The sequence below is a fragment of the Carlito syrichta genome, unplaced genomic scaffold (assembly GCF_000164805.1).
Source record: "Carlito syrichta isolate Samal-C Ts95f unplaced genomic scaffold, Tarsius_syrichta-2.0.1 Scaffold312194, whole genome shotgun sequence".
Lineage (NCBI taxonomy): Eukaryota > Metazoa > Chordata > Mammalia > Primates > Tarsiidae > Carlito > Carlito syrichta.
Genome location: NW_007256290.1, coordinates 53,876 through 65,237, shown reverse-complemented (window position 1 = coordinate 65,237; position 11,362 = coordinate 53,876). Strand labels below are relative to the sequence as shown.

General features: G+C 47.8%; 1 protein-coding gene and 1 pseudogene across 1 annotated transcript; both read right to left on the bottom strand.

Annotated features, from left to right (window-relative positions):
* Positions 1 to 1,366: 1,366 nt before the first annotated feature.
* Positions 1,367 to 1,611, bottom strand: LOC103272223 (annotated as a pseudogene).
* A 7,781-nt stretch (positions 1,612 to 9,392) lies between these two features.
* CBLN3 (cerebellin 3 precursor) lies at positions 9,393 to 10,793 on the bottom strand. Its single transcript, XM_008069699.2, has 3 exons — positions 10,331 to 10,793; positions 9,896 to 10,015; positions 9,393 to 9,590 (listed from the first exon to the last, which is right to left on the bottom strand). Exons 1-3 carry the CDS (start codon positions 10,628 to 10,630, stop codon positions 9,393 to 9,395), a joined length of 618 nt encoding a protein of 205 aa, XP_008067890.1. The 5' UTR covers positions 10,631 to 10,793.
* Positions 10,794 to 11,362: the final 569 nt, after the last annotated feature.

Here is an 11,362-nt window from a genome sequence, read left to right as displayed (position 1 = left end):
GCAGTAGCACGCTCCTGGCCACTGTAGCTTCGACTTGCTGGGCTCCAGCGATCCTTCTGCCTCAGCCTTCCAAGTAGCTGGAACTACAGGTGCGTGCTACCGCACCTGGCTAATTTTTTGATTTTATTGTAGAGATGAGGTCTCACCAAGTTGCCCAGGTGGGTCTCGAACCCGCGGGCTCAGGCAGTCTACTCACCTCAGCCTCCCAAAGAGCGGGATTACAGGCTGAGCCACTGAGCCCGGCTAAGAGCCCTTCTTAATCCTGGCCAAGCTTTCTGACTCCAGGCCTCTGTTTTAATTGCCTTTCTCACCCGCTCAGACTTCTGCTCAGCACTGGCAGGGGTATGTGGTGGCAGGAGGGAACCATCCTTCCTGAGAACTCCCCAGGTCATGCATATACCATCTTTCCCTCAGTAATTACAGGGCACCTACTGCCAGGCTCTGTCTAGGTGTGGGGTGGCTAACAGGTAATGTGAGTGACATAGTCTCTACCCCTTTGGAGCCCATAATTAGGTGAGGGAGACAGACAATTCAACAAATACAGTATAAGGAGGTAAGGGAAACAGGCCTAGGAGTCCCTGGCACAGGGACCAGGGATCTCAGCTCATATGTCACTCAGAGAGGTTTTCTGTGAACCCCTTCGCCAAAAATAATACACACATATACATAGTACAGGTCAACGAGGTCCAGAACTCTATGGTCGAGGGCTGGTCAGAAAGGTGGCTGGGCAAATTCGCTCCATTTTCTACTCTAAATAACTTTAAGGAATGATCAGATTTTACCCACACTGGCTTCTGAGCCCTCCGATGGTGAAATTTTTCTTCTTTGCAGTTGAGTCATCTACCAGCTCTGAGCAGAGATTTGAGATTCCTCTTATTTTTGGAGATGTGAATTAAAGAGTTTTGCCACAATCCAGTATCGTGGACACTGTAGACTATTGGTCACTGCTTCTCTCGTTTATACCCATCACAATTTTTCCTTCTCATTTGGGGCACTGGCAGGAGGGCTTCCCTAAGTGTCTAACAGAGACATTACAAAGTAGCCAATATACAGACAGTCTCATGATGTAATGCAAACTATAAAAAGAAAGAATGTCCCATGCTCTATCTTGTTCTATTAAAACTTACATAAACTATATGGTGAGATTGGGACCACCTAAGCCTTGCTACACTGTGATTTCCTAGCAACTATTTACTACGTCCCTGTGTTCATGAATAAAAGCGAACACACCTGGAACACAGAAGCACAGGTAAATGGCCACAAAAAAACAGAAGCCCTGCCTGTTTTTTTGTTTTATTTTGTTTTTTAAAAAACAAGCCCATCTTTATTGTCTAGAAATATATATTAAAAAACCACACAAAAGCTGCTATTCCCTCATTTCCCTATCTTCTTCCTATTCTTCAACACCTCTGATATAAAGGACGTTGTTACACCTTATTAAAACTTCACCCAGGTGTCCAGACAGCGACCCGTCTATGTATTCTTCTGTATTTGCAAGCTGCATGTTCATGTAGGGTAGCCCTTGTACTCCATCCCCCACTTGAGCTTCACCATCACTGGCTTCCCCGTGAGGCCGCTGAGGAAAGGTTTTGGGTTAAGGGATAAACTCATCCTTGCCATGGGCCTACCGCAGGCCGCTAGCCACTGACTGTGCTGCCACCAGTCTTTCATGACCAGCAGGCCCACGGGTCGGAGCCTCCGGGCAGGCAGAGAAATGCCCTGCCTGCTTTTTAAAGATTGTCCAAGAATCCCTGGGACACGCACAAGTTTTAACTTGTTTACAAATTCATCTGGTAACAGTAACTGACACATATCGAGTACTGTTCTAAGTGCTTTCCAACCCTGTGGGTAGATATTAATATTTCCATTTCATAGATGAAGAAAATGAGACAAGAGAGGTGAAATAACTCACTAAAGGTCATGTCCAGTCACTAAGTGAGAGGCTGGATTTGAATGCTGACCCCTGTGCCCACCATCTTAACCACTCTGCTCACTGCCTCATACAATAACTTTGTTGTTGGAGTTACTGCCCCCCCTCATTCATGACCCCTATATCTTTTAATAGTGCATAATATAGTGTCAGTTATATAGTTAGTTTGTCCAGATTAAGATGATTCACAGACTAAAACTGACTTACCTCCATTGAGTCCAATAATGATTCTCTTGGTCCTGGTGAGTTTTGACTGAAATACCACATTCTTTTCCCAAGGATTGTCATTTTCTCTCAGCTAATTCTTGTTTGTTTGTTTTTGAGTTGGAGTCTCACTCTGTCACCTAGGCTGGAGGGCAGTGGCATGCTGATGGCCACCGCAGCTACGACCTGCTGGGCTCAGGCGATCCTTCTGCCTCAGTTTTTCAAGTAATTGGAACTACAGGCATGGGCTACCACACCTGGCTTATTTTTTGACTTATTGTTGAGATGAGGTAGGTGTCTCACCAAGTTGCCCAGGCTGGTCTTGAATCCCTGAGCTCAGGCAATTCTCTTGTCTCTGCCTCCTAAAATGCTGGGATTACAGGCCTGAGCCACTGCACCCAGTCTATCTAATTCTTAGGTCTCCACATTCTTGTAGATGGTGAAGGATGAAGCAGTGGAGGTTGTAGGAGCTGGATTGTGAAGGATCTCACAAACCATGATAAGAAATATGGATTTCATTCTGAGGTCCACAGGGAGCTCCCAAAGGCCTTTAGACAGTGAAGTTTACTTACATAAATCCCCAGTAACAAAGAATGGGTTGAAGAGGGAAAAACTGGAGGCTGAGAAGCCAATTAGGAGGCTTTCATAGAAATCTAACCCATAGTGGCCGGGAACGTTGGCTCAATCCTGTAATCCCAGCACTTTGGGAGGGAGGCTGAGGCTAGAGGATTGCTTGAGCTCAGGGGTTCAAGACCAGCTGGGGCAACTTGATGAGATCTCATCTCAACAATAAATCAAAAAATAAGCTGGGTATGGTAGCATGCTCCTGTAGTTCCAGTTACTTGGAAGGCTGAGGTGGAAGGATCACCTGAGCCCAGCAGGTCGAGGCTGCAGTGGCCAGGAGCATGCCACTGCACTCCAGCCTGGGTGACAGAGTGAGACTCTGACTCAAAAAAAGAGATTGTTGACTTGAACCAGGCTAGATAGAAAGCAATGAATGAAACCAGTGGATGTGAAAGATGACATAGGAGCATTATGGGTGAGGAAGGAATTATGGGAGAAGACAGCTGTTTTTGGTTTTGGCAACAGGAAAGTTCTATTTACAAAGAGAGAGAACAGGGTGCAGTGGCTCATGCCTATAATCCCAGCACTTTGGGAGGCAGAGGCGAGAGGATTGCCTGAGCTCAGGAATTTGAGACCAGCCTGAGCAACATGTCTAGACCTTGTCTCTACAATAAATCAAAAAATTAACTGGGTGTGGTGCATGCCTTTGGTTCCAGCTACTTGGAAGGCTGAGGCAGAAGGATCACCTGAACCCATCAGGTTGAGGCTGCGGTGGCTGTGAGCATGCCAGAGAGAGAGAGAGAGAGAGAGAGAGAGAGAGAGAGAGAGAGAGAGAGAGAGAACGAGAGAGAGAGAGGTAACAAGGGAGAAAATTTAAGGAGGAAAGACTAAAGACTAATTTCAGGTCTTAGCATGGTGACTTTCAGGTGGAATATCCAAGTCTATGTCTGAGGTTTAGAAGGGAGATCTTGGATAGAGACAAAAATGTGGAAGTTGTCAGCTTATGGATGGACATTTATGCTTTTGAGAGTGTATTAAGACTGAAGAAATTTTAGGGCAGAAAATTGAGGAAAACCAGCACTTAGAAGATGGGCAGAGGATCCTGAAAAAGAGATGGGGCATGGACAGAGAGTTGGAGGGAAAGCTCAGGAGCACGGTGTCCTGGAAGTTGGAGCAGAGAGTGCTTCTAGAAGGAGGGCATGATCAACAAGGTCAAATGTTAGGGAGAGCCTGAGTAACAGGAGGACTAGGATGCAGTTGTCAACTTTAGTAACACGGAAGTTGTGAGTTATGACTGAGGACAGTTTAGGTGGAGCAGTGGAGGCCATAGTTCACCAGTGACCAAGAGGTTAGCGTAGACTTTTTGCACTGTGGTATTTGGCTCCAAAGAGGAGGCGAGGTAATGCTAACTAGCTTTAGGGGCATACAGAGCTGAGGATAATTATATCTACATTTACTTCCACCTCAATCTTTTTCTCTTGTAGATTTAAGAGACTTGAGCTCTTAAACTTTAACTGCCAAAGGGAAAGAGTGAGTATTGAGCAAAATAAAAGACAAGTATGTCTGCAGAAAGTGAGATCAACAACTGGTGGATGAAGATAACTGCCTTGATTGGTCTCCCACCAAGCCAGAAAGGAAGAAGCAGAGATGGACAGGAAGGTGAGTTTGTAGGAGTGGTGGTGAAAAGGGTTCGGGCTTCGCGTTTCTGTGTCTTCAGTGTGGTAGAAGGTGAGGTTGTCTGCTGCTGATAGCAAGGGCAGAGTTGGTGGGGGAAAAGGTTTAAGAAGAGAACAGAAGGCTGCAGTTGGATTCTAGGGAGGATAAGGAAAAGCTGGCAAAAGAAACCAGCAAAGAACTGCGTGGAGTATTGAGAAGCAGGTATGGGTGGCGTCCATGGAGTCTATTCACCCATAGTGAATCCTGCATCATTGGGACCTTTTCTGTAGTAACTGGCTGCCAGACATGGGTGTAGGGGAAGTGGATGTTTGGAGTCTATTCTTAGGATCCTTAAATCCTGAGAAGTTTTGGTACCTGGAGAAAAACACTCACCATCACCTGTGCCTTATTTCTTGTTTAATCTATTTATTTCACAAGTCTACTGGAGCAAAAATTGTCTAACCATTTAAATACATTTATATAATGAACAAATCAGTCTATACATTTAACAAATTATTTAAATATTGATCACAAACTTAATCACATCCTCCTAAATATTTCAATCGAATCACCAGTCTAATATGTCAGCTTCTTTAAAAGCTTCATTTTGGTAACACATACATATTACTACAAGGATTATGCAATTTATGACACTTCCACTTAAACCCGTCATAAAAATGGGTTTGTAGACTCAAGACAGGGATGCTTTCTTAGTTCAGACCAATTTTGGAATTTGGATATCCAAAGGAAGAACATTATGTCAGTGCAGATCAAGTTTTGGATTATTAATCAATGAATACTTGTTTGGGACCTGGGAATTGGTTCAGCTTCTAAAATGATTAAAACTTGGGCTGGTATTTATCTTACATATCATGGGAGTTTCTCAAGTCCATACATTTTTCATGCATTTAGTGTACTGTATCTGGATGCCTTTTCTCTACAAGATGTCATCTTTTTTTTTTTTGAGTTGGAGTCTCACTCTGTCGCCCAGACTGGAGTGTAGTAGCCGCTCCCGGCCACCACAACCTCGACCTGCTGGGTTCCGGCGATCCTTCCACCTCAGCCTTCCGAGTAGCTGGAATTACAGGCGTATGCTACCACGCCCGGCTAATTTTTTTATTTTATTGTAGAGATGAGGTCTCCCCTGCCCAGGCAGGTCTCGAACTCGCAGGCTCAGGCAATCCACTCACCTCAGCCTCCCACGGGATTACAGGCTGAACCACTGAGCCCGGCTACAAGGTGTCATCTTTAATGACTATGATATGGGATGTCCCAAAGATGTCCATTCCTTAATCCCTGGAACCTGTGAATATGTTATGTTACATGGCAAAAGGAATTTCACTTAAGCAATTCAGGTCATGAATCTTAAAATAGGGATTTTATCCTGGATTATTTGGGCCCAATCTAATCACATGAATCCTTAAACTCAGATAACTTTCTCCACTGAGGTCAGAGAGACGTGGCAGAAGGGTAGGCTGAGAGATTCAAAGCTTGAGAGGGACCTGGTCCACCATTGCTGGCTCAAGGATGGAGGGGGCTAGCACTTCAGTCCTACAACCATAAGGAACTGAATTCTAAAATGAGTGGATTCTTCCCCTCCAATAAGGATGGCAGCCCTGCCTACACCTTGCTTTTAACCTGTGAAACCTTGAGCAGAGAATCCAGTCATGCTCTGCTAGACTTCTGACTTATAGAAACTGCGAGACAATAAACAAGTTTGTTTTAAGCCACATTTGCTGTAATTTGTTACACAGCAATGGAAAACTAATACAGTAACTTTACTATCATTATTTACAAATGGATCTGACCTATTTGTATTTTGAAAATTTGTATTAGTTGTCTTCCCTAATATTCAATCTTTCCTTCTTGCTTATTATAAAGCTTTTGACTTTTAGCTGGATATGGTGGCCTGGAATAATGACTCTTATCTCCAAGCCTCTCTCCCTGGCTTGTTGTAACCAGGTGTGACTAAATTCCATCCAGTGAGATAAAATCAGAAATATTGGATGCACTTTTCAGAAAGCTTCTTTAAAGGAGAGATGTACCCTTGCTTCCTTCCTCCTTCCTGGGGGTTGTTAGGCTGGAGTAATGGCTAGAGCTCAGGGTGCCATCTTGGGTCATGAAGTGGCATGCTAAAGATGGTCAAACAGCAAGACAGGAGCCCGGGCTTTGATGGTCTCAAAACTGCCAACCATTGCTGGACTCTATTAGCAGATTCTTCTAGGTGAGATAAATTATCTCCTATCTTGTTTAAGCTATTCTTTTCTTTTTTTTTTGAGTTGGAGTCTTACTCCTTCACCCAGGCTGGAGTGCAGTGGCATGCATGCTCACGGTCACCCCAGCATTGACCTTTTGGGCTTCAGTGATCCTTCCACCTCAGCCTTCTGAGTAGCCCAGAACTACTGACACGCGCTACCACACCTGGATATTTGTTATTTATTTATTTTTTTAATTTTTATTTATTTATTTATTTTTTGAGTAGGAGTCTCACTCTGTCACCCAGACTGGAGTGCAGTGGCCAGCTGCTCCCAGCCACCACAGCTTCAACTTGCTGGGCTCCGGCGATCCTTCCGCCTCAGCCTTCCGAGTAGCCGGAATTACAGGCATGCGCTACCACGCCCGGCTGATTTTTTGATTTATTGTAGAGATGAGGTCTGACCAAGTTGCCCAGGTGGGTCTCGAACCCACGGGCTCAGGCAATCCACTCACCTCAGCCTCCCAAAGGCGCGGATTACAGGCTAAGCCACCGAGCCCGGCTTGATATTTTTTATTTTATTGTAGAGACAGGTTTTGCCAGGTTGCCTGGGCTGGTCTCGAACCTTTGTGCTCAGGCAATCCACTCGCCTTGGCCACCTGAAATGCTGGGATTATAGGCTGAGCCACCGAGCCCGGCCTGCTTAAACTATTCTTACAGCCAAACCTACTCCTAATCGTTTTGCCTTATTCTTTTCTCATTATAGTTAGTGGGGTAATATGGAGGGCTACATTTGGGAGCTGAATGATTAAGCCTGAGCACTGAGCAATTGTCTTTTGGATATTTGACTAATTCATCATCTTGTAACATTGTTGGACTGTCTTTCCTCCTAGTTGCAAAATATGACCAAATGGTGTGATCAGTGCCCTTTATTCTTGGCGCCGTTCCAACTCCTCTTGGAATTACTCACAGTTCTCTGTATCCACCCTTCCCTACACATACAGATAAAAGCAAATGTACCTTACAAACAGATGAAATACCTACTATATTCATGCTCTTTTGCTTATCACAGTTAACTAAGAATAACTTATTATAGTAACTCTTCTTCACTCAGAATATTAACTACCTTTTGGCACACTTTATAATTACTTTTTCCTTTTTGAATATCATTATAGATTCATGGATTTTAATAATTCACCTGGTTCCAAGTAACTAACTATATTATGTTCCTTCTGATGTTCAAATTGTCAAAGCATGTTAAGTGGAAGCCTATATAAATTGGGTTCCTTTGCCTTTCAGCTCTACCCTATACATTGAAAAAGTCTGCTTTCTCAACATGTTTCAGGCCTAGAATTATTCAAGGTGTGCAGCAATTCTCCAAGGAATCCTAAGTTTTTAAAATGGTGACTAATATTTGAGGCAAAGATCCAGGTGTTAAGAATGCATATCAGATTGTTCCTGATGTTTCTATGCTACTTTAGTGGCAAAGTTTGAAAGTTATTAAAAAAAAAAAAAACACCACAAATTCACATTCCCATTTAGCTTGAACATTACTAAATATTTTATTATCTTATAATACATAGTTTTATATTTATTTCTCTACAACATACCTGCCTGTATCCTGTAATTCCTGATATAAACGGTAATGGCAACTTCTCTCTTTAGTAATCCTGTAAGTTACTTTGCATGGATAGATTCATCCATCTTGGGCCAATGGGATAGTGGTGAGAGAGAGAGAGAAAGAGAGAGTGTGAGAGTCAGCTTTTGATATTATCAGGAGAGTAGCTGAAGGGATGAATCATAGAATCTCAGGTCTTAGGAAACTTAAGAAGGAAAATAAGACAGCACAGATCAGGAGAAAGAAGAAAGCTGGTGGGGATGGGCTGGAACAGGTACAGTGACAATAACTCAGTGAGAGAGCTGAGAGGAAGGAGGCGGCAGTCAGAGTGTGGAGTGATTGAAGTTGAGAGGTCAACAGTGGAGCAGATCCAGGAGGTGGCCAAGCAAGAGGATGCATGGTCACTGATGTGTTCCATGGTGTACGTGTGACCTTCTACCCCCACATCCAGCTCTGTACACCGGCTCTTGGCCAGAGCAAATGTACACACCCAAGTCTTGGGTGGGGAGGTAAAGGCCAGAGTCCTTCTGGAACCTGGCACTTATGAACAGCCAGGATCTTTGTCTCCTGGCTCTCTGGTATACATGCAGAATGTGTACCATGTTCGGACTAGGCAATGTCCCCTTCCTGCCTCACCAGCCACAGACTCTAGGCTGCTCTGCGGCCCTCCCCGCACTTCTGCTTGTAGCTGAGCCTTCCTGCCCTAGCATACGGTGCTGGTTCAGCTTCTAACGGTGCTGGCCAAGAGCCGTGATGCTAACATTCCTCACAGGAAGAGACCTGCAGGGTATGCTGAGGCTGGTCCATCTGGGCCCCTGTGGGAGTCTGTCAGGCTCACCTGTGCCACCTGTCCCCAAATAGCACTGAGCAGGAAGCTGGGGTGAGGGAACAGGAGGAGCAGAGACTGCAGAGTAGTGCAGGTCTCCCTTCCTGCCAAACCTTGCCCTGGTCCTAGAGCTGCAGCATGAAGAGATGCAGCAGGTGGCTGGGAGGGCAACAGGGGGTGGGTGGGTGAGTGGGTGGAAGGGCCAGGCCCAGAGATGTCACAGCTCTACTCTTCTCTACTCTCAACCTTGGGTATTTAGTACAAGGTCTCATGCAAGGAGGTGGGAAACAGGCAGCTGGAGGGAGTCTCTCTCCTGCCCCGAAGATGCTGCTTCTGGGGCAGGCGAGGGTAGAAGGCAGTGGTCAGGGGCTGGGTTCCCGTCCCTGAAAGGCCTAGGCCCTTAGAGGGGGAAGATGAGGAAGCCAGAGAAGCTCGAGTATTTCCAGCCACCCAGTAGGTTTCCCCGACGCAGGCGCAGGGATACCCGGTCCCCAGGATCCAAGGGCAGTAGCACAGAGCTGGTGGCTGCCTCCCGTGTCACATCAGGGTCATTGGCAAAGGCTGAGATGACAGGCCACGTGTTCAGCATCAGGCTCACCTGGGGAGGGGAACTCCGTTAGCAACCATGCCCCAGTCCTCAGCTCAGGAACCCCACTTTCCCGAGGGCTTCCTCTTGGCAACCTGAGGCTTAATGAACTCTCCCGGAAGGGCTGAGGGGCAGCCAGCGTTTGACTCTGCACATCCTCCACACTATCTTCAAGGCAGGCCCGTTCCTCCCCCATTCCTCCCCCGCTCCTGGCTCCCAGGGCACAGGTCAATGGAGGGTCTGTGCAGGGGTCAGGTGAGCTCCACTCCCACCCCCACCCACCCCGAGCTGGGGCTGGGGCCCAGCGCTCAGATCACCTGGACGGTTTGGCGGTTGTACACTTTCACCACATGGAATCGGAAGCTGTAGACGCCCCGGACAGGGGCCACGAAGGAGCCCGAGGCCCGGTCAAAGCCACCGCCCTCATTCACCAGGACCTGGGGGAAGCAGAACTTGCTGAGTGGGGCTGGGGGATGCCTGTAGCTCAAGGATGCTACTGGAGTTGGGAGCAGGGGCACTGAACAGAAGGGGTGGAAAGTAGGCATGAACAGAAGCGTTCAGATTCAAAAGAAATGGTGAGCAGGGCTGAGGAGGGTCTGTGTGTGTGAGTGGAGGGAGGGAAACAGTGGGGCTGAGGGGCAACTGGCTAGCCAGGGAAAAATGGAGAGAGCTGTTTTCTTAAAGTCTGAGGGACAGCAAAGTGAGTTTGGACAGTTGTTTCTAGGTCCTCTGGACAGTGGAAGGGGAATTACCTGGTCGAAGTAGATGGCTCCGCTGGTGCCATTGCCGGTCTCCCCTGCTGGCTCGTGGTGGTGGCTTCGAACTGCAGCAAATGCCACTCGTCCCGGGGGCGCCTCTCCCAGGGCTGCTCCTCCTGGACCCCCTGCAGCAGCTCGGCCAGGCTCACAGACCACCAGGCACTCGCCCTCCAGCAGGACTGGCTCTGACCCCTCCTGGGCCCACCCTGTCCCCAGGGCCAGAAGCACCAGGGCCAAGGGTAGCCCCGGGCTGTGTAGGGGACCTGGTAGCCAGTGTGGCTTGGCTCCTAGCATGACTGAATGGCTCTGCAACCCACAAGTTCCCCTGTCTTCTGCCTCCTTTCTCTCCCTTCTGTTTCTGCTCCTCTCCCCAGGCTCTCACCGCTGTCACCCAGCTCCTCTGCTCCCTCTAGGTCCCACCGCACCCCCTCTCCATACCTCTCTGTGTCCCAGCTCTGTCCTGCCTCCCACTCCGTTACTCCTGCTGTCACTGCAGTTCCCTCCTCCTTGGCAGAGCATGAAGTGACAGCAGTTGGGCTTTGGGAGGGAGAGGAGGAATGAAGCCACCCGACAGGAGGGCTGCAGCCAGAGCCCCAGGACAGCTCCTCTGGGCAGGACAGCATTGAAGGCTGGACCTGGGGAGGATGGAGCACCACATGGGTGTGTGTGTGTGGGAGGGGGATGTGTGAGTGTGTGTATGTGCCAGGGACAGCCCCTACAACCTCTTCCTCCTCTTCTTCCCCTCTTTGAATCCCTCCCACATCAACAGCCCTTCTCCGAGGCATCTTTCCATTGTTGGAAGAAAGGGGCGTCCTTGCCTTTTCCCCTCGATTGTTTTGGCGGAAGGTGCCTGGGCCAAGAGCGCCACCGTCTTGTGACCCTGGGCCAGTCACGCTCCCTCCTCGGTCCGCCTCACCCTTACCCGAGGGGAACAACTTTCAGAGCGGTTCCTCTTTCCCGAGAAGTAACTGCGCAGACGCGCGAGAGCCCAGGGGCCGGGAGACAGACAGGAGGGCGGGCGGGCCC